Here is a 23,813-nt window from a genome sequence, read left to right on the forward strand (position 1 = left end):
CACAAACATAGCTAATGTATCTTGCAAAGTGTGTGTGCTTAGAGAACATGGCTATCACATTTGATTTAGAGGACAAGTCTTGGGTGGATCAGAGGTGCTCCACTGAACAAAACAGGGTGTGAATTATTTAAGCTACTACGAGGGATCCCTGTATCTTATGTTACAGGTGGCTTGTACAGTAACTCCATGAAATGATTATTTAAAAGAAAGATATCCCTTGTCTGATGAGATGTCAGAAAATGGATTCATGGGTGTTTTTTACAGAAGTTTCTTTTTTAAATGTGGTTAGGAAAAATATTCAATAAATTTGTAAACAAAGGAGTGGAGGGAGTGCTTAGGACATAAAACAGCATTGGGAATTATGCTCTGAATATTACGTCACTTGCATATTGTCTTGTCTTGGGCTCTCTCTCCGTTTATATGGATTCCAGTGAAATATGATTGGAATTACTTTTCTCAAGGCAGAGAACTTGGAAAACAGCATGGTACTTGAACACTCTTATTCATTTAAAAAGCTTTTGAATACATAAAGGGGATTAAGAGTGCACTTACCTGGATGAGCACTAAGTAATATACAGAATTTTTGAATCCCTGTATTGTACACCTGAAACTAATAAAACACTGTATATTAATCACACTGGAATTAAAATAAGTAAAGAGCTGGCTTTTTGAGGAGAAAAAAATCCCAAGTACTGATAGTGGGGATTTTTGTTAGTTTGGTTTTTGGTTTTGGTGACTAATCCTAAAATCTCTGATGTTTTCCAGACTACCTTGCTAATCATGGCCGGTTAAATGAGTCTGAGGCCAGGCGCAAATTCTGGCAAATCCTGTCTGCTGTCGATTATTGTCATGGTCGGAAGATTGTGCACCGTGATCTCAAGGCTGAAAATCTCCTGCTGGATAGCAACATGAACATCAAACTAGCAGGTAGCTGGGATGCAGCTGGCTCAAACGTGACCAGACTCGAGCCACTGCACATGGGGGGGGTGCGCGCATGTGCGCATGCAGGCAGATGTTCAGGAGCATTTCTAGCAGTGACATCACGCTTTCTCACAGCGTGTCTTACTTATTTCGTTAGCGCTATGTGTAAGGAAAAGTAAGAGAAAGATGTTCATTATTAATGTACAGAGTGGCAGCACTACACCCAGGGTCTGATTTGTGGCCAGGTCCCTTGGTGTGCTATGCTGGAGGAGGTGCAGGTGTGGGAGTGTGTCAGGGAGTGTGGGAGTGTGTCAGGGAGTGTGGGAGTGTGTCAGGGGGCTGCTGGCCTGGCCAGAGAAGCAGTACAGGTTGCCGGTGACGAGCCCGGCTCTCCTGCTTAAGGCTGGTGGCTGCAGAGAGGTCACAGACAGATAAAAGACAGTGATAGAGGTCAAATGCCTTGCTGCAATACAGTAACGTTTTGATTTATAACATGGAGGCTAAGGGTAAAGATTGCCTTACTGGTTTTCCTCCTACCTTTTTCACAGTTGTAAAAAATTTTCTATTTTATAGTCAAATTTCTTTATCCACCTGGTCAAAAGTGCAGTAAATATTTATGTGTCAAGTACTTTGCTATGCTAGGTACTGGAATACAAATCCTCTGTTGCTAGAAGTCTAGTGGAGAGAGAAAAATAATTAAAATACAATATGTTGCCCAGAAATATATGTACAAAATGCAGTAGGAATCCAGGTGAAGGAACAGCAGTCTACCTGAGAAGTCAGGGAGGCTTCACAGAGAAGGTGCTATTTGAATTTAGGCTTGAGAGAGGAATTAGAAGCTTGCCAGGAGGATAAACAGGAGTAGGATATTGCACATAGGCAGGCCAACTGGTAAATACCACAGATAAAAGGAGAGAGAGAGAGATGGAGATTGGTGTGGTGGGGAACTGTGGCTCCATATTGGTGAGACATGAAATCTGCAGGCCCAGGGGATCGACACAGGGGAAGAGTAGGCAAAGAGCAGAATATGCAGGGTCTTGGATGCCATGAGAGGTGTCAGAGTTTGTTCTGTTGCCGATAGGGAGCTTGACCTATCGAAAATGGTAGGCTGGGGTGGGAGTGCAGGTGGGACTGGGGTACTATGATTAGATCTGCGTGTTGAAAGGAGGTCTCTTTCTGGCAGCAGAGTGAAGATGGGTAGGAGGTGTGGGTAAGACTGAAGATAGGAAGATTCATAAGTAATCTCAGGCAGTGGTCCAATTAAAAGAATGTGGGTCTGGGCTAGAGGTTGTAGGTGTGGGAGGGAGATTTATTTCACTTAGGGTTTTGAAGAAGATAAGGGGCTTGGAACAAAAGCTCAGCAAGGTTGCCGGTAGTGTTTGTTCTAGGATTGTTCTAGGTTTGTTCCAGGATTGTTAAAGAGGGCAGAGGCACATCCGGATGAGAGGAGCTGACCGGGAAGTTACCGGCTGACTTCCTAGGTTGGATACTTGACTCCTAGGCTCAGGGAGAAAACAGCCTTGGTTTGTGGCATTGTGGTATAAAATAGAAGTCAAAAGCCTCTGATTTGTGCACATAACTAGTTTGTTTCTATGTCGTTTCCCATCAGTTTTTGCCTTGGGCATGTGGGGGAAAGCAAATAATTAATTTTTACTTACTTCATGTTAATTTTAATAATTAATTTTAAATGCCAGTGTTACGTATGGTTCAGGGAGGTAATGGATTTTCCATTCTGCAGGCTATGACTTTTTTGTAATGGGATTGCCTGAATAAGACAGTGTTGTTTTTTTTTTTAAGTTAATTTGTTACATTCCCATTGTATATATATAAAGATTTGTCTTGATTTGTCTTTTTTGTTTTGAAAATGCAATCCACAGTATTGGTGTTTCCATTGTTTTTTTAACGTGCATTCACATCTCCCATTTGTGGTTTTTGTTTTTGTTTTTCTCCTTCTTCTTTTGGCCCTTCCATGCCATTCTTCTATAATGCATTTGACGGGAACGTTTTGTTTACTTCTTGAAAGCCTCTCCTGCCCTCAAATTGTCCTCTTCAAACAAGGCTCTTGTTTTTTGAAGTTCTTAACAATGTAGAAAGAAAGGGGAAACCCCTGCTTCACCATCATATTCCTTTATCACTAAAAGAAAAATTTCACACACACAAAAAATACCTCCAAGGAGTTCTGGGAGTCTTTTTAGGCAGAGAAAGGTTAGTCGTGTGAGTCATATGCTATAGAAATTACAGAGTGCTCTGTCACTAACATCTCAAAAGAAAATGTCAAAGTAGAACACCAAAGAAACTTGCAAACAAAATATACAGAGCACTCCTTTAAGGTCGTAACCAAGTTTTGCCGGGCTATAATATGTCTCCTTTAATTCTAGCCTATAATATAGGTAGGTAAACTCAGTATTTCTAATGTCATTCATTATGTGGTATTCACAGCTTGGTCTCTTTGACCTCCGAATCTGTGCTTCCTCCCCTGTATCTTGTTATAGTTTCCAAGCATTATTGGTCAGTTTTTCCTCAAGGGGTTCTCTCTGAATTTAGGGTTTAATCATTCAGAATTTATGCATTTAGTGTCATTGATTCCATACCTCGCAAATGGGGACACATGCATGCTTGCATGCACACACGGTACATCTAGACACTCAAATGTCATCTTGTCCACATTTTTTTCTGTCATTCTTACCACCATTTACCCCAAATTTTAGCAAATCTTTATTAAGCCTCTACTGTGCTTGAATCCTGGAGATTCAGGTATTTCAAGAATACAACAACGACAATGCGGGGAAGTTTGACTCTGCTCTCACCCCAAGGAGTTAACCGAGAACCAAGGCTTATCTAAATATAACACAAGAAGATAATTGTTATACAGGCCCCGAGGCTAGAGGAAAGGCTAACTCTGCCTGAAGAACCAGGGAAATTATTAGCTAAGACTTGATTAAGAAGAAGACCTTTGTGGAGGGACAGGGGGAGAGAGAAGCAAGGGGTAAGGTAGGGATGACAGCTCCAAGCAGGTAGATCAGCATGTGCAAAGGCAGGCAGGTCAAGGAATTCGAACTGTGTAGGGAAGGTGTAGACAGAACTAGTGGAATCAAAGTGTTGATGACACACGATGGGGAAAGAGTGTGGACAGGTAGGCCGACTCAGATCATGGAGAATTTTACATGCCATCAAAATTTAGTTGTGTTTCAGTGCCCTTAAAGAATTTCTCCAGGATGTTTATTTTTATCCATAGATTTTATAACTTTTTTATACTCCTGCTTTCCTTTAAAAACATCATCTTGTGATCTCTGAGGATTCTTCTTGAATTTTAAAGAATTCCGACGCATGTAGGAAAGATGGGACTCCATGGAAAAATGCAAAATTATTCCCGCAAATTGTACTTGGTTTATTCTTATGAAAATCTCTTTAATTGCTAAATGGGTTGAATAATTGAACTGTTTTAGCTATCTTCTTTGTTGAAACTGAGAAAGTGCAAATCAAAACTAGTGTAAGTTATAATTTTTGTCGCTGTTCATAAGAGATAAAATGCGTAGAAGTATCAGTGTTTCATTGTAATAAATACAGAAACACGGCTTTGAAATCAGTTTCTAATATATGCTCTTCCAACGAGTAAAGACCTCAGTCACTGATGGGCCATGGGTCCATCCATACCGGTGTGTGTTCATTGCCTCGATTATGAGACCTCCAGCCTTTGCAAAACACCAGGCAGAATGCAAAGGAATATTGGCTTTTGTTGTATAGTTACGGTGCTCTTTCCTCTTAGCTGTTCTGGCAAAGACTGTTCAGGCACGAAGTTGACAATAAGTAGGTGAAGGACATTTTGTTTTATTCCTCACCTTTCCTAATCTGAAATGTTTATAATAAATACTTAAAGATAAAAATGTATGAATTACTTGGAGGAAGTTTTCCGACAATATCACAATTCAAACAAGGCTTCACATAAAGAATGTGGAGTGTGCTATCAGACACGACTGGTGCAAATTCGGGCTGTGCCACTTAGTGGCTGTGTGACCTTGGGCTGATTATTTAACCTCACTGTGCTGTGTTGCCATATATATTAAACAGATTAATCTGTTTCTCAGGAATATTGCGAGAATTAGTGATAATGTTACAGACGAGGGGTAGCAGGTAAGAGTATGGTCTCTAGAACCAGACCACTTGGCTTTGAACCATGGTTCTGCCACTTACTAGATGGGTGACTTTGGACACATTACCTAACATCTCTGTCCTCAGTTTCCTTATCTTTGAAGAGGGCATGATAGAAGTTCATATCTCATACTGGTTACCAGTTAATATTTGCAAAGTACTTAAAACAGTGCCTGGTACATAGTTAATGCCATTTAAGTATTAAATAAATTGTTAATTAAAGTTCCTGGCACCATGTAAACACTCACTAAAAGGTAGCTATTACTTGTGTTCAGTATATAACTGATTCCATGTGAAAACAAGTCCTGAAAATTTTCATAGCCTTATAATCGCCCCTACCATGTTTTTTGTTTTTATTTAATCACCAAGGCCTTAAAGCCTTATTAATACAAGTCACAGAGGAATAAGACAAGTTTATCACTTACATTCTAAATTGTCTGTGCTCCATTCAAATTAATTATTTTTCTGAGAGCCATCTTAAATGTTATTAGTAATGTGTAATAGCCTGATGGATCTGACCTGTGCATCACAAGTCACTTGTCTCCAGCCCTTGAGGAAGGCTTCCCTTCTGAATAGACCGTGATCCCCGAGTAGCCCTTCACCTCTCATTATTGCTTCTAACAATCTTCCTGTTTACTAGAAGACCTTGAGACAGGGTTTCTATATATATAATTCCAGTTTTGTGTCCTGAAACCAAAAAAGGGTGGGAGAGACTGAGATAGGTTTTATTAGTAAAATATTTATAAAAAGTCTTCTTTTGGTATCATTCTGCCACTGGTAGGATGTGAAAAAGAGCTTTGCCTCAGCAAACACGGTGATACCTCGTGTTTATCCTTTAAGCCCACTTAGCACTAGCAGCACATTAAGCCGGGACTGTGGAAGACAGCTCAGAGGGTTTTGTTGAGTTTTGTTTTCTTTTGTTTTCCCCCTCCTTTTCTCCCTTCGTGCTCTCCATCCCATTTGGGGCTAAGGAAGACCATCTATTTTGCTTCTTAGCCCACTGAACCCTCTCATCGGACAAATGTCTCACACTGGTCAGCAGGATCACATTTCATCTCAACTGTGGTGATCATTCTCTCGGTGCCCTCCGGTCAGGTGGAAAGGGAGTGACTGATGTTTGGAAGTAAGCTGTGCAGCTGGCCTTTTCTTGCAGGGTGGGGGTGGGGGCAGCAAAGCACACGGTGATGTCAGTATCCTGTCAGTACTCCGTTTACCCAATGTGTCAGCTTCGTCCCTACCCCCGTCCCACCTTTCATTTGTCAGCTTTCATTTCCTCATAATTGTCTTCTTTGCTCCTATCGTCATAATTACAAAAGAGGTGTATCTCTCCAGCGAGACGGGGTATCTGAATTCTACTGGTAATTTTAGAAACAAGGATAAAATTAACCCTAAAGCCATCTGCTACTCTGTAGGAGAATTTTTTTTAATTATAAATTAGACATTATAACACACTGCTGGGGATTAAAAATTGCCTTGGTTGTGTTGATTCCTAGAATTCATTTACTTTTTCTTAGCTTGAAGACTGGTTTTAAATGTTTTGTTTTTTCCCTTTTCAGAAAAAAATTAATTTACCTAATGACTTCTGTTTAGTCTTGGTGTCATTTACATAAAAATCCTGAAAGTATTCAATAATTATAATTATAATCATTTTGCAACAATAAACAGTGACAGGCTGTTTAACATTTTCTGTATCTATTTCACAACCTTCATTTTATTCTGTTTCCTGGCTCCTTGAAGAGTGGTCTGGGGACCAGCAGCATGAGCATCACTTTGGAGCTTGTTGGAAATGCAGAATATCAAGCCCAGCCCTAGACCTGCTGAATCAGCACCTGCCCCTCAGCAGGTTGTCCAGGTGGCTCGTATGCCTGCTGATGTTCGATCTGTTTCATGGCAGCAATCAACAGAATTCTCTTGTGCTTGCTTCCCGTCAGACGGCAATTATCAGGATCAGCTTATTTATTCTGTGCAAGGCCTTGTTATTCCTAAAACACTGGCCCTCTGATAATGATATTTGGGCACAGATAACTTATTTAATTTAGTGAGGACAGTAATAATAGTTGGCATTTGTTGTCAGTAAGATAACAGGTCAATCACTTTGAAAGTATAAAGCAGACAATCATAGCAGTTCTAGTACAGTTTTCAAATATATCCATGGTCTGTTACTGGTTACTTAGATAAGAGGTTGTTAGAGCACTCCACTTTTGAGGCCAAGTTCATTTCCATGAGAGTCCGTCAACAGTAATTGCGTCTGTTCTGTGGTTAAACAGTCTACTCCAAAACCTCTCTTCTGTAGACATTTCAGGCCTCACAGAAACCAGGTGAGAGAATATGGGTATACTGGGAAATATCAAAACCATTGTTAAGAGTAAAACCCCTGGAGAACATGGATCTGGGATCTGGGCACATATCATCTCACATGAAAGGGCAAGAGGTCTCTTCAACACATTGTGCATTCTTAAAAAGAACATGGTTTCCTGGGGTGCCTGGGTGGCTCAGTCGGTTGAGCGTCCAACTTCAGCTCAGGTCATGGTCTCGCAGTTCATGGGTTCAAGCCCCACATTGGGCTCTCTGCTGTCAGCAGGAGCCTGCTTTGGATCCTCTGTCCCCTTCTTTCACTACCCCTCCCCTGCTTATGCACTCTCATGCTCTCTCTCTCTCTCTCTCTCTCTCTCTTCAAAAATAAGTAAGCATTAGATAACCTTAAGAGTATGGATTCCTAGAATGAATGTAAGTATATATTTCTGACATTTACTTTGTAAACATCTTAATTATTTCCATTTACTCATTAAGGATGCTGTTGACATATCAGGTAATATTATAGAGAAGAGAAAGCCCTCAGTTGTCAATTCTGTTGGCAGAGGGATCAATTAGGAAATCTCTCATCTCTACTAACGTAAAGGACTTTTCCTGGGTTTATGACAGCCTTACCTCCCATTGTGAGTTGGATTAAACTTCCCTGACTAGCAAAATTCTTGGAACATCTGTGATTTAGTTGAAAAGAACACCTGGCTTGCAGTTTAAAAAAACCTGTATTTGAATACTTGCAGTTAAAAAAAACCTGAATTTGAAGCCAGTCATAGCGACAGGTACTTGGGCAAGTCTTCTAACCACTTGGAGCTTCAGTTTCCTTGTTGGTAAGGCAAGGACAGTCACATTTCATAGAACTGTCATCACAATTAAATGAAATAGCATGTTACAAAAATACCAAGTGTGTAATGCCTAACCCAGTGTACGTTTGACATAAATGTTTTTTGGATTTGATGATAACTCCTAGACCGTGTTGAAGGACTAGTTGTCATTTGTTTCTAAAACTTCTAATGATTTCGTACTGAACTTTCTTAAAATTAAGAAGCTAAGAGATTCTTTGAGAAAGATGGGGTTTTTTTTTTCCTACTATGTTCAAGAAATGTTGAAAATCATGATTGATCTGACAAATTCAAGGTGTGTTATGAGGGAGAGTTCAGTTACTCCCTACTCAAGACAGATTGCTGCAGAGGAAAGAAAGTTTTTATATCTTCAACATTTTCTAAGAGTCGGTCAATCATGTATGAATAAAAGTAGTATCAAAATAACACTAGACTGAACCATGGATTGCAGTGAGAAGTATTGGTGTCAATTCATGAGTTGTTGGGTTTTTTTCTTTTAAATACATATACATATAGAAAGGAACAAGAATAGATATGGGGGGTATACATGGCTTTTAGCATTCATACATACACTTCCTAACTCTCTATGCTGACACGGACTAGAAGCAAGTGACATCCCAGCTACAGTGAGTACATGTAGGTCCTAGTCTTGGTTTATTACTTTTTTTAAGTTTTATTGAGTGATTTTAAGAGCAAGAGAGAGGGTGTCCAAGCAGGGAAGGGACAGAGAGAGAACTCCAAGCAGGCTCCGCACTGTCAGTGCAGAAGCTGATGTGGGGCTCGAACCCACAAACCGAACAGTGAGATCGTGACCTGAGCTGATATGAAGAGTCATAGGCTCATCCGACTGAGCTACCCAGGCACCCACGTCTTGCTTTCTAGATACCATTCCTCTATCAAAGTAACCAGAGCTCCTTGGAAAAGTGGTTGATTCCAGAGTGGAGGCAGGGAAAATACAAAAGAAGCCTGAAACATCTTCTGGTGCCAGAGATAAGGAAATACTTGAAATAAAATGACATTTTAAAAAGATGGGGACGTGTTGAAAGGATATAGAAACCAACCTGAATTAGTTTCTCATGGCCAAAGCGAGAACTATTTGAGCATCAAAATAAATAACAAGAGTATTATAACACACATACAAAAAATAAATGTTCATGATAAATACAATGATAATATTACAAATAATAAATGATTTAATGAATAAATAAAAGGGGAAGAAGGGACAACTCCTCCTTAAAGAAGAATTGTAATTAATAAGTGTAGAAGAAATGAGGGACATGAAAACTTACCATTAGAACATTACAGTAGTCATTGCTGCAGTGAAATCTACCAGGAGGGGCACCTGCGTGGCTCAGTTAAGCTCAGTTTATTAATTATAGTGGGGCAAATAGTAACTTTATAACAGGGAAACCCAACAGAAAGCACCCTAAGAGATCAAGGTTAATAATCCCACCACTAATTAGATGTGCTACCATGCATCTCCTGATCCGATGCACTGAGAAGAGCACTCTACCTCTTGAAGTTCTGCCCCAAAATCCATAATCCGAACCCAGTCATGAGAAAACACACCAGGCAAACCAGACTGAGGGACAGTCTATAAAATATGTGACCTGTACTGTATTGTTGCATCTTTTCTGAAAATCTAAAATTACTTTAGAGTTGAAAGTTAAATAATATCAATGTGAATCCAGCATTCCACGGCCTAAGTTCTGTGGTGAAGAAACAGGAGTCAGAATGTCTGAAGGAGGGGCCGGGCCCCTGGGTGGCTCAGTTGGTTGAGCGTCCGACTTCGGCTCAGGTCATGATCTCACAGCTTGTGAGTTCAAGCCCCGTGTCAGGCTCTGCACTGACAACTCAGAGCCTGGAGCCTGCTTCGGATTCTGTGCCTCCCTCTCTCTCTGCCCCAACCCACTCTCCTTCTGTCTCTGTCTCTCTCAAAAATAAATAAACATTAAAAAAATTTTTTTAATTAAAAAAAAAATAACTGAAGGACATAGCAGCCATCATTGTTGGTACTAACCTGCAGATCAGAGGTAGAGAGTACACAAAACTAGACAGGTGTTTCCATTCCAGCCAGAGCCACCCCGGATCTGGAGGTAGCATAAAGAGAAGAATGCCCAAGTTACTGTTTTCACAATGGTTTCCAAAAGTCTGATGATAATGTGGGATCTTTTATTATTCTCCGTTGTCAGGAGTCTCTCTTCAGTGTTTGCACAGCAGTTGACATATAGGCACTCACATGTTGAATGAAGGAATGAATTTGGTTACTGTGATGAAACACTGACCCATTCCATTTGAATAAAAGGCAGTAAGCAAATCCTGCACAGCCATGCCATTTTCGTATCTCATCGTTCTCACTCACCCCTCTTTGCACTTAGATGCATTTAGGCAGAAAGCTGCAGACTGTGAATGAAGCAAATTAGTCAGGTTCCTGTGAAGAAGTAAAAAGACTTTTATTTTTAAGTGCCTTTCTATTGCCACTTCTTAAACCTGACAATTATTACCTTACTCAAAAATAGCTACATATCACAGTGCCAGGGAGGGACATAAAGGTGGTGGTTAACAGCAAGGGCTCTGTAGTCAGACTTCATTTCTATTACAGTTTTTCAACGTAAACGCAAGGTAGTTGACTTTCTACCCTCACTTTCTCCTAAAATACGGATGTCTCATAAGATTATTAAGAGGAAACCATCTTCAGGGTGCCTGGGTGGCTCAGTCGGTTGAGCGTCCGGCTTTGGCTCAGGTCATGATCTCACGGTTCATGGGTTCAAGCCTCACATTGGACTCTATGCTGATAGCTCAGAGCCTAGAGCCTCCTTCGGATTCAGTGTCTCCCTCTCTCTCTGCCCCTCACCTCCTCATGCTCTGTTTCTGTCTCTCAAAAATAAATAAAAATGTTAAAAAAAAAAGAGCGGGGCGCCTGGGTGGCGCAGTCGGTTAAGCGTCCGACTTCAGCCAGGTCACGATCTCGCAGTCCGGGAGTTCGAGCCCCGCGTCAGGCTCTGGGCTGATGGCTCAGAGCCTGGAGCCTGTTTCCGATTCTGTGTCTCCCTCTCTCTCTGCCCCTCCCCCGTTCATGCTCTGTCTCTCTCTGTCCCAAAAAAAAATAAATAAACGTTGAAAAAAAAATTTAAAAAAAAAAAAAAAAGAAAAAAGAAGAAGAAACCATTTTCTGCAGCGCCTTGATGGCCCAGTCAGTTAAGCGTCTGACTCTTGGGTTAAGTAATTTGCCCAACGTCACACAACTCAGTGGACAACCCAGGATTTGATTTGAATCTTCCTGATTCCATAGTCTTTCTGAACCCATACCTCAGATGATTGCAGAAACCATGTTTAAGTGTTTTGACAAGGTTATAGAAGATATCTGCATATGTGCTACGATAATAGCTTTAGTGAACCTGATTGTCTTTAAGCATTGCTTTTAATGTTGCCCCAGGCTCAAGTTTCTATTTTCCTCATTCTATTTTCCTACAGGAAATTGAAGTAAACGTCTCTTTAGTGCAACTCTCCTTATAAGTTAACAGACACTTTCTTTGTCCTGAATGTGTAAAGCTGTGGTTGAGCCTGGGCTACCATAGGCACAGTGATGCTTTCCCAGCTCTGGCTCTCGCCTTGCCTATGAAATGTACCAGTGAGAGAGCCTAGGCAGTAAGGAGGCCAGGCCACCAGGCCCCGTCACTCCTCTGAGAGGACACAATCCACCAGGGCCCAGGGAACATCAGAGTGAAGTTCTATAGTGACTCTTCGAGATGTTAAAACTTTACAATGCTATTCAAAGGGTATCCTCAACTTACATGAGCCTAAAATTCCTCCTGTGATTAAAGTTTAAAGTACAACAGTTATTGGACCTATTTCAGGATCTCCAGACACACATCCTGGAGCTTCTTGGGCTTTAATACGTGAGTGAAGTTAACATTTTCCTCTTTAAATGTTACTGGAATTTCTAGTCCTTGACTCATTTGAGAGTATAGCTTTTCTGGAAACTTAGAAACCTACATCAATAAGGACATACGGGTTATGATGTGGTATGAGTAGTTAGTCATAGAGGTGGAGCTGAGAAGGTAAGACCTCTCTGACGGTCCTTTGGGAAAGCAGAGTGTAGGACTGAACTGTGGTCCCATGGTGAAGGGAGAGGTTCGCCCTGCCTGGTTTGTACTCTTGGATGCCAGTGTTCCACCAGGTCTGGAAGGCGCCTGAGGCTCTTCCCCACGTGGATCCTCACTTGTCTTTGGAACCCTCAGTCCTCTCCACTGCCCTGTCCTTCCTGTATATTTTCTCAGAACCTTTGTTTCTGAAAGGCGGTAGTTCGTAATGATGGCTTCACGAAAAGAGAAGGGAGCTGACCTTTGACATCTCCCATGCTCTAGGCACTTTACGTGTTTCATCTCATTTAATTCTCACAGCATCCTGTCTCGGTAGGTAGATTATCACTACATTTATAGATGAAGAAATTTAAGTTCAGGGAAGTTGAGTCGTCTACCAAAGGGGCTTGAAGCTAGAAAAGCAGGAAAACCAGAAATCTGCTCTCATTCTCCTTAACTGCAGAGATTGTGCTCTGCTGTGAAGCTGTGGTGTTGGGGGTTGTGACTGTTGTTGACTGTCACTACTGCTTGCCACGAGTTTATATGTCAGTGAGCCAAGAGAACGCTTTGCCTGCAGTTACTCACATATGCCGTGGTCTCCAAGTGTGAACAGTGCGAGTTGATGTTAAGTCATCGGATCCTCACAAAAACCTGCCAACTACAGATGTTTATTATTTCAACTTTGCAGATGGGGAAAGCAAGGCTCACAGAGATTGATACAGAGTCACACAGCCAGTGAGTCTGGAACTGGAGATTTGATCCAGTACTCATGGGGACACCTTTTAAAAAAATTTTTTTTTCAACGTTTATTTATTTTTGGGACAGAGAGAGACAGAGCATGAACGGGGGAGGGGCAGAGAGACAGGGAGACACAGAATCGGAAACAGGCTCCAGGCTCTGAGCCATCAGCCCAGAGCCTGACGGGGGGCTCGAACTCCCGGACCACGAGATCGTGACCTGGCTGAAGTCGGACGCTTAACCGACTGCGCCACCCAGGCGTCATGGGGACACCTTTTAAAGCTCACTATCCCTGCAGCACCCTACACCAGCCAGGAGTAGAGCCAGTTTCTGTCACTAAGGCAGTGTTCTCTGGTCAGGAGTCTTACGACATAAGACAGTATTCCTGTAACTTACAAAATAACAGGAATTTGTTTCCGCAGTAAGAACACGAGATATGTGAAGGCTTAGCAAAAGGGCACAAGCTTGCATTTATACCGAAACTCACTGAAATTGGTCTTTTCGTGCATATTGAAGGCATCTGAGTAGTGTTGCCAGAGTGCCTGCTGTGTAACAAAGCTATAGATTCAGTATGACTAATGTTATTTAAGGGAAGGCCATTCACTGTTTTGAGGTATAATGCCGCTCATTCTGTAAATGAGTAAGTGATAGGTGTCTTGTGGCTGGCTGAGCCAGAGAGCCATCACATGATAATGAGCTATTCAGATGCACATCTGCTTAAATCAGAATGTATGGGCCAACTCTTAAAGAATTGTGACCTGAGAAACACGGGACTCAGTTGCCTTAAGAGGTTCTAGATCTTGCTACCTTGGGTAACGGAGGAGCCGTTGTGTTTAGGTAAAGATCTTAAATTTTTACTCATTTGTTTCTTTCCTTAAAGACTATAAAAGATAAAGAGCTCATGGGGCGCCTGGCTGGCTCGAGGTTGAGCATGTGACTCTTGATCTCGGGGTCATGAGTTCAAGCCCCATGCTGAGCATAGAACTTACTGAAAAAAAACTTTAACTTAAAAAAAAAAAAAAGGAGATAAAGAGTTCTTAATCATGGAGTAATTGAAATTCTAAGATTTTCTAATTCAAGTTGGTTGTCCACACCAATGGATTTTCTTTCGGCCTTAAAAATACATGACCTAAAGTCTTTTTCCAGCCTCTCACTCATTGTCTTGGAGAAAAAAACTTGATAGATTTATACATTCGTTCATTCCACAAATATTTATTGAATACTTGATATTTGCTAGTCACTGTGCTCCGTGCTGAGGACACATCACAAGATCAATGCTGTTCCTCACAGAGCGAATAGTAGTGCTATCGTTGATACAGCATATTGTAAAATTTGTTACAAGAAACTCAATATAGTTTGAGAACACAGATGAAAGTAACATTTATTTCCATCCCAATAGATTTCGGTTTTGGAAATTTCTTTAAAAGTGGTGAACTGCTGGCAACATGGTGTGGCAGCCCTCCTTATGCGGCCCCTGAAGTCTTTGAAGGGCAGCAGTATGAAGGACCACAGCTGGATATCTGGGTACTTGTTTGCTTTGCGGTGTTCAGTGCATCTGTGACAATGACCCTTGGTACTTGGGCCCATCGCCGAAGCTCTTGGTACCTAACACATAGGCCGTAGTTCATACTTTTCCCGCCCACTGGACTGTAATTCGAGCATTTTGAATTTGATTCTAGGAAAGAATTTCTAGGGGCAGATGTTATTACTTTAATATCAGCAATAATTTTAAGTAGTAATCAAAAGAAATTAAATTCAGATCTTTGAGTATTTGTTTTAGGATATTTTATTGCAGTAGTCTGAGTTTTCGATTTTTCTTTTTTTTTTTTTTTTTTCTTTTCAAATTCTGAGACAGTAGTAAATCCAAACCGGAGTTTTTCAGCCCAAATGATCTTAAGGGCCCTGGGGATGTTTAGGAAAACAAAGAGTGTTTAAAGTTCTCAGAGGAAAAGTGACTGCGCTGTCTTCTTTCCTAGAGCATGGGAGTGGTTCTTTACGTCCTTGTCTGTGGAGCTCTGCCTTTTGATGGACCAACTCTTCCAATTTTGAGGCAGAGAGTTTTAGAAGGAAGATTCCGGATTCCCTATTTCATGTCCGAAGGTAACAAACTTGTTCCTCTTAGAAATGTGCTCTCCAAACTTTGTGCTCTGAGTGAAATGCCTGGGAAGGGCTTCCCTTGTTCTAAGAGTTTGGTGCCATACAAAGTGACTGAGTCACTTCAGAAGCCATAGAAATAAGCTGCCCCCTCCATGTAGGTGAGCGACGCTCCAGCCTTCCTACTTGTGACTGAAAACGGAAAGTTTTCCAGGTTAAGAACAGCACGTCTTCGCATGTGCTCTGGGTCTATAAATGTCCCAGGTTTATTTTAGACTCAGAGAAGCACTTTGTAGACAGAGTCACAACTATTTCACTCTGAGTATGAAGTACATTTTCCCGTATCTTTCGGTGAAAAGTTGAAAAATTGAGTTTTTTAATTGAATTAAAAACTGGCAAAGCTCTTGAATTGAGAGGAGTTGCCCTGACCCCTCCCCGTCTTGGGCTGGCAGGTTGCATGCAGCCGACTGGGTTGTTGCCGCAGTTCCATTTACTCCATAGCTTTGGGTGACCATCCTGAACTCTGTCACTCCTAGTGAGATGGTAGAAGCGAAGCTCCGATACTTAAGAGCACAGACCTTGGAGCCAGACTGCCTGGTTTTAATCCCGAGTCCACCACTTACTGGCGGTCTGACATCGACAAGTGATGTCACCTGTCTGTGCTTCCTCGGTCTTTAAAATGGAAACAACAGTGGCTCCTTGTAAGAGCCTTGTGAAGATTAATTGAATTAATCTCTGTAAAGCACCTTGCGGGGTGTCTGGCGCCTAGTGAAGGGTATAAGGCCGGTCACGTGGCTGGTAGAGAGCATGGTGTCGGCTCTGAGAATTAGCTGCTGCCTGAGTCACAGCAGTGCAGTTTCTGAAATGTAATCACAGGTAAATAACGCTTCACGTGCGTTTCTCTCAGCTACACCGACGGGGAGAGGAGATCAACAGTCCGCCAGAGAGCTCTCGCCTCACTCACTTACCCTTAATGTATCAGCCTCAGAAGGGGCTCAGGATCCATTTATGTGCTCGTTCTAGGAAGAAGGCTTGTTTTTGTCCTCAGCAGAATCTAAGTCCATCTCTAGATCTTTTCAGTTGAGAAATACGATGGAAGGGTTCGTTTAGCACAGAATCGGACAGCCCTACAGCCTCCTGTTTTTCTTAAGTATTCATTCACGTGATGGTTACTTTTGTGTCAACACTCACCACGTGAACCTGACAAATACAACTGGCTTTCATGTATTCATTTGTCCTTCTGCTTTCCAGTGGGCACTGTGGAGGATACAGAGATTAATGCTGTTGTACAAAGTCACATGACTGAAGCCAATACCGTGAAGTACAAGATGATTTATGTGACTTTTGTAACATTGTGTTTCCATAGATTGTGAGCACCTTATTCGAAGGATGTTGGTCCTAGACCCGTCCAAACGGCTAACCATAGCTCAAATCAAGGAGCATAAATGGATGCTTGTAGAAGTTCCTGTTCAGAGACCTGTTCTCTATCCACAAGGGCAAGAAAATGAGCCATCCATTGGGGAATTTAATGAGCAGGTTCTGCGATTGATGCACAGCCTTGGAATAGATCAGCAGAAAACCATTGAGGTAAAGTGATGAGAGATTTGACTGAAGATATTTCAGGATTCTTCTGTGCTCAGTAACGTGAAAGCTTGTGCCCACACCCACCATCCTGGTGTTCGAGCATGACCATCCCATCACCTCGGCGTGTCCAGCTTTCCCTGAGGATTATAATCAGGCTATTTCATGTTTGCTTCTTTATTCAATATATAAATTCTTCCCTTTGCCCCATCTGCCAAAAAATCAAGAGGTAGTTTATGTAGGCTTGAAAAAAGACAAAGATGGGAACTTAACAAAGTAGAAAATTTCTTGTAAGATGAAGGGTAGAGTTTTATCCAAGTCATAAGCTACTTTATATGGAGAATAAATATACATACAGATAGGGAACAAGGCTGAGGGCTGAACAGGAAACCACAAGAGTAGGAATCAGGTTCAGGATTTAGGTTGTGAACTGGAGAAACTGAGAAGGCAAAAACAGGTGGATTCCAGAATTGGAAGTTCTTTGGGTCATAGAACCGAGAGACTCGTGAATCTTGGAAGTTCCTCATCCCTTTGATTTCTGCCCTTTAGTAGGTAGTGTTTCCATAGGGAAATACATTTTTATTACCTGCACAACAGGAAAAAACAGTGCTTTTATGGAAGAAGCACAGAAAGAAAGAACACAAAATGCTTCTTATGAATATCAAGTGCTCCAAACCGTGCTGCCATTAAGCAAAACCAGACTGGCTTTCCTGCCTGGCTCATCATGTGCTCAGCGATGTGTTTGTGTCCTTGTCCATGAGGTAGATTTTGAATGGCAGCTGTAAGTGCAGTCCCACAGGCCTGTGATTTTTGTCAGGGGTGCTCTGCGTCTGAGGTGCCCTGCACAGCGCCCGCGCTGGCTGTCGGGCGGGGTGAGAAGCAGGGGAGCTGTTGTTCCTCCATCCGTTAGTGTCCTGGGGAAGCTGGCCGGCGAGGGGTGTGAAAAATTGGGAAGCAACTTTATTTTCAAGCTTTCAAGAGGGTGGGACTGCAAAAACAAGGGGAAAAAATTACCTAACAACGGAGACACAGTGTCTCTCAATCTCCCATCCAAATGTTACTCTCCAGCCCAAAATAATCACCAGGAATTTCCCCAAAGACTTTAATCATTCACTTCAGAGTTTGCAGTAGTTTGGACTTGTGTTGAAGTTAAGGAATTAGAGCCTCTGAGCTCAGGTTGCTAACTGACTTGACACCATAGTTACAGCTAGGAGACGGAACCGCACAACCCCATTGCAGACTCCCTACGTGAGAAAGTGGTGGTATTTTTTTCTGAATGCAGAGAAATAAATGGAGCCTGTGAATGTAGAAGGGCGAGTCACTTAAAAGGATCACCCTTTATGTAATCAATATGAGAAACTCTCTTTCATTTTAATTTTTTTTAATTTTTATTTATTTTTGAGAGAGAAAGAGAAAGAGATAGAGCATGAGCAGGGGAGGGGCAGAGAGAGAGGGAGACAAAGAATCCGAAGCAGGCTCCAGGCTCTGAGCTGTCAGCACAGATCCCAACATGGGGCTGGAACCCACAAACCGCGAGATCATGACCTGAGCCAAAGTTGGACACTTAACCAACTGAGCCACCCAGGCACCCCTCGTTTTAAATTCTGGAACAGCTTTTATTTTGAGACACACTGTTCATTGTGTTTAAGAACACATGGTTTCTTCCCTCCTTTTTCAGAAAGATGTAGATCATTGGATTGGTTTTCATGCTTCTTTGACTTCAGCACTTGCTTTCTCTTTCAGTCTTTACAGAACAAGAGCTATAACCACTTTGCTGCCATTTATTACTTGTTGGTGGAGCGTCTGAAATCACACAGGAGCAGCTTTCCTGTGGAGCAGAGACTGGATGCCCGCCAGCGTCGGCCCAGTACCGTGGCTGAACAAACAGTTGCCAAGGTAACACCATATTAGCCAGTGGTCTCATCTCTCAGGTGCCTATTCATATATTTGACACATTTTTCATCTTGTAGTACAACAAAGGGTTAGGATTTATCCTCTCCCCTGTTTTTCTGTAAAGTTTCTGCCTGTCATTATTAGATTCTCAAATGTTTTAACATCTTCCTATTTCTAAGGATTAATTTTATTTCAGTTGTTTTAAAAGACTTCTCATTTTTTTAATTACTGACTTATTGTGAGAATTAATGTAATGGGCCTATATAGTTGATTCCATGTGACAGATCTTTATTGCAGATCCACTGCGTGCAGGCTCCTATTATTAGGTACGATAGGGGATAGGATGTACGAAACCCAGGCATGGCCTCAGATACCTTACAGTATAAAAGCAAAGTAAGACAACATCATGAATAACCGTCATTCGAAACAGAAAGAGATAAATGCAGGACGAGAACTAAGGGCAGAGGAGAAAGTGACACTTCTGAACGGAAAGGCTTCGTGGGAGAGACAGCATTTTGACGGATCTGGAATCCTCGGGGATGTGGAGGTGGGGGCAGGGGCGGTAGGGATAGTGGGAGGCCTGGTATGGAGGCCGCAGAAGTAGCTCGAGCACAAGTACTCAAGTGTGCAAGGGCAGGGTAGGCTCCGAGTAGCCCACCGGAACCAAAGCATACCAGCGAAATGAAAAAGTTGGAGCCGTGCTGTGAAGGGCTTCCAATGCCAAGGTAAAGAGTTTACTTACAGTTCAGGAAATTAGGAGGAACGGTGGGAGACTTCAGCAGGAAAGTGATAAAATCATATCCCGGCTTTAATCTATTAATCAGTGACATCATTGGGAAGGAAAGATTGGACAGGGAAGAGAAGAACTTTGGAGAGAGCAGTTGGGAGACGAGTAGTAAATACCGCAGGCTTGACCTAAGACCTGCCGGTGGGGGCACTGGACGCCCTCGGCTGTGGTTTGCAGAGGCACCGTAACACGGTGGTTAAAGCAGTTGTTATGGAGCAAGCCCAGACTGGGCCACCTCCTGCTACCTGACCTTCAGGAGGTTACTCAAGGTCTTTCTGTGCCTTAGTTTCCAAATCTATAAAACGGAGTAACCATAGAATGTTCTGATGTTTAAATTAGTTGATAATTGTGCAACACTTAGACCGTGTTCCGTAAATGTTTATTTTATAAAGTAATAAATGTTAGGGAGGAAGGAACAGCCATGACTTGGAAATGATCCCTTTCTTAAGCCCGAGGCTGGGAGAGTCAGGGGTGGCACGGACTCCGGACTCCATTGCTTGAGAGGAAGAAGATCTGGATCCCAGGATAGAGGCCGAGGCTAAAGGGAGCTGGGAAATCAGCCACATAGAGGCTGAGGAGAGGAATGGTTCATTCAGATGATCTACCAGGATTCCCTTTGGCTTCTGTGAGTGCCTGCTTTGTTCAGAGGACAAGTAGGAGCAGAAGTTCTGGCCATATATTTCTTGTTTGGCAGTGTAACAAAGTTTACAGAATTTAGTACAATTTTGCATTGGCTTCTACAGAACATGTGAGGCGGGAGGACCTAACAAAACTAAGATCATCTTGATCTTAGTAGGCAAATGGTATATACACTGTTATACATACTTTAGTGAATATTGATACTGATGTCACGTATGGACAGAGTTCCAAATATTGGGTCAGATTCTCCCTGAGCGCTTGGAATCCTTCAAAGTTCCAGAGTTGAATGGTATTGCTTTCAAGACAGGAGGGGGATACAATGAAAATTCCTAAGCTGGGGGAGTAACAGTGAGGTGTAGTGGTAACCCCTCCCCTCTGGGAAATGCTGACAGGGAGCAGGGTAGGAAGCAGGAAAGCCCCCCCCCCCCCTCCAAAGCTGTGGCAGGCTTTCCCTCCCAGGTCTCTTCATTCTTGCTCACAGTACACAGGCCAGGGGATGGGGTTATGTAAATGATTGACCCTGAGCACGTGCGTATTACTGCACATGATCGCCTTTCTTACCGAAGCTTAAAGAAGATTCCCTGGGAGAGCTCAAGTTATGTCTGATTTGGCTGAGAGTTCAGATCTATAATGTAGCTTCTTATGTTAGATAATTTTTTTATTACCAAGCACCACATGAGTTACTTTCATTTTAAGCACTGACCCAAATTGTCATAGAAAGCTACTTACCGAGACTTAAAAATGTATCTAATTGAAGTAGAAGTCTTCAGTGTTCATTCAGTAGGCTTGTCCAGAGTGCCTTCTGGATGCTAAGCAGCAGGCACTGGGCTCAAGAAGATGCTCCCTTCCCTAGGAGATTTCACATTCTCATGGTTTGTTGAACTTGTTAAAAAAAAAAAAAAAATAGATGTCCCTGGGCTCAAAGTTTTAGTAGAGGCTTCTCCCTTTAATTCTTTGTTGTATTGTTTTAAAGAAGTGGCAAATCAGGGCACCTGGGTGGCTCAGGTGATTAAGCATCCAACTTGAGCTCAGGTCATGATCTCAAAGCTCATGAGTTCGAGCCCCACTTTGGGCTCTGTGCTGACAGCTGGAGCCTGCTTCGGATTCTGTGTCTCCTTCTCTCTCTGTTCCTCCCCCACTCTTGTCTCTCTCTCTCTCTCTCAAAATTTAACATTAAAAAAAAATTTCTTTTTAAAATAAAGAAGTGAGAAATCAGTTGTAGTTGGTGAAACGATAAGAAATTAAGGAAACAACATGATCCCATGCAGAGATTGCACGAGCCGTGGAATCACACAGACCTTGGGTTCCATATCCTGCAGTGCCCTGAAATATAAACTGGGAATAGCAGCACCTACTTCATAAGTTTGCTACAAAGATACAATTAGTTAACTTCTACCTGCAGCTCAGTTCAGCAGATAGAGTACTTCTTCTGTACCAGGAAACAGTCCCTGCCCGTAAAGAATTAATGGTATAGTGATAAAGTACCCATTCTTACTACTTGGGAAACAGTGAGATTCCTATCTTATAATGATTTAGAGTACTTATATTTGCCATATACTCTGCAAGAGATGTTAACATCTAGTTGACGACAGGCAACAATTTGGAGACAATACGTGTCCTGCCTTTCTCTCACGAGTCCTAACTACTAGTCCTTTGCTCCAGGTTTCTATCAACTGTAAGTAGACGAGAATGAAACACTCATCCTAGTACTCCTCTGCTTACTGATTAGAGGCTGCCCTCCACAACTGTAAGGAAAGGCATCCTGTAGTTGGCCAGGGCCACCGTAACCAAGTACCATAGGCTGAGGGGCTTAAAAAGCAAAAATGTATTTTCTCACAGTGCTGGAGGCCACAAGTCCAAGGTCAAGGTGCCATCAGGGTTGATTTCTGATGAGAACTCTCAGCCGCTTTCTCTGTGTGCCCTCCCTCACACAGCTTATGTTCTGCATATGCAGAGAGAGATCCCTGGTGTCTCCTCCTCATCTTAGAGGGACAGGAGTCCTTTCGGATTCAGAGCCCACCCTTAGGACCTCATGTAACTTTAATTACCCCCTGAAAGGCTCTCTGTCCAAATGCAGTTGTGTTGGGGGTTAGGGCTTTAACATATGGATTGGGGAGGGGGAGGGGGGAACTGGAGGTGTGGGAGTGTGGACAGGACACACAGTCTGTCCATAACTGGCACATTCCTATTGGAGCAGTAAAGATTTTCCCATAGGAGAAAACATGATTTTCATTTTAATGGTCCTAAAAGAGCACAAAATCACGAGAATCAAGACCATAAACATAAGGTCTAAAAAGTCATTACAGTTAGTTGGACATGATCATTGTTGCCACTCTTGGAGAAACTGGTAACGTCTGCCTCCCTGGGACATTAGTCATCCATCTATTTATTATAATGACACATTCTTTAGTCTACAGTGCCGAGCATGCCATTTGAATAGTTACACCCTACCTTGTTCCAGAAAGATCTGTTTAATCCCCTCAATGATTGCAAGAATCCTAAAAAGTAGACCGCTAAAACCTACCATCCTATTTCCTGTGACTGGTAGTCACACAAAAATGTGTTTTTTGTCCGTCTACACCAAGTCCACAGTAGGCTGCTGTAATCCAGGTTGGACGTGAAAGTTGTCCAGGAAAATGTGTTACACTTGGTCTGGCGCAGCATGATCCTGCCATTTAAAAAGTCACAGCTCCTAAGAGGTGGTGACTGAGAAGGAACAGCACATCCTGGTTATCGTGTTAGTACTCATTTCCAGCACCATATCATTTAGGTAATGCTTTGCCCTAATAGCTTAGACTACTTTCATACGCGAGGAGCAACCTAAGAAATTTGGGAAATAGAAATTAACGTTCAGCTTTAGCCTTTGACCGAAAAAATGATGAGTAGAGTAAGAAGAGTGCATGAAATATTTTTATTAGGAAGTATATTGTGACATGGGGCTGAAAAAAAAATTAATTTAAAATGACTAATCTTTGAAAGGGAAAAAAACTTGTTTAGCCTCAAGAGTGGCCTGGGATATAAGAATGAGGACTGATGATATTAGAAAAGCTGTTCTCTTTATCATGCTCAGGACAGTTTACAATGTTTTTTGTTTGGTTTTTGGGGTTTTTTTTCTCTTTTTACCAACACTTTGCTATTGCTATTTTTTTTTAATGTTTATTTTTTGAGATAGAGGCAAGGTGCAAGTGAGAGAGAGGCAGAGACAGAGGGAGACACAGAATCCAAAACAAGCTCCAGGCTCTGAGCTGTCAGCACAGAGCCCGACGTGGGGATTGAACCCACAAGCTGTGAGATCATGACCTGAGCTGAAGTTGGACACTTAACTGACTGAGCCACCCAGGCGTCCCTGCTATTGTTGCTATTTTATTCTTTGTCTCATGCAGCATATCTAATGATGTTAATGTTGGAACGAACCAAATGTAAAGCATATTCTAAATATGTTCAAAGTATATTAAATATAAGGTGTATTTCATCAAAAACCATCAACCTAAAATTTTAACGGAGAAACATTAAATAATATTTGAGAACAAAACGGTATTTATTTGCAGGCTAATTGTTGTATTAAATTCTTGTAACCATTTTACAAATTTAGAAGGAAGGAGTGGCGCCTGGGTGGCTCATTCAGTTAAGAGTCTGACTTTGGCTCAGGTCATGATCTCACAGTTCGTGGGTTTGAGCCCCATGGCAGGCTCTGAGCTATCATTTATGAACTATCAGCTCAGAGCCTGGAGCCTGCTACAGATACTGTGTCTCCCTCCTCTCTGCCCCTCCCCTGTTTGTGCT

General features: G+C 42.1%; 1 protein-coding gene across 4 annotated transcripts in view; it reads left to right on the forward strand.

Moving 5' to 3' along the window:
- Positions 1–23,813, forward strand: part of SIK2 (salt inducible kinase 2) — a 122,602-nt gene that overhangs the window by 80,253 nt on the left and 18,536 nt on the right. For all 4 annotated transcript variants that reach the window (XR_006297255.1, XR_006297256.1, XM_043579287.1 and 1 more), the window contains exons 4-8: positions 766–927; positions 14,436–14,560; positions 15,013–15,136; positions 16,497–16,717; positions 18,455–18,607. Coding sequence is in view for 2 of the 4 variants with exons in the window: in XM_043579287.1 (XP_043435222.1) it covers positions 766–927; positions 14,436–14,560; positions 15,013–15,136; positions 16,497–16,717; positions 18,455–18,607 (785 nt within the window). In the remaining 2 variants the exon portion in view is untranslated. The remainder of the gene's footprint in view (positions 1–765; positions 928–14,435; positions 14,561–15,012; positions 15,137–16,496; positions 16,718–18,454; positions 18,608–23,813) is intronic.

The sequence above is a fragment of the Prionailurus bengalensis genome, chromosome D1, assembly GCF_016509475.1.
Source record: "Prionailurus bengalensis isolate Pbe53 chromosome D1, Fcat_Pben_1.1_paternal_pri, whole genome shotgun sequence".
Lineage (NCBI taxonomy): Eukaryota > Metazoa > Chordata > Mammalia > Carnivora > Felidae > Prionailurus > Prionailurus bengalensis.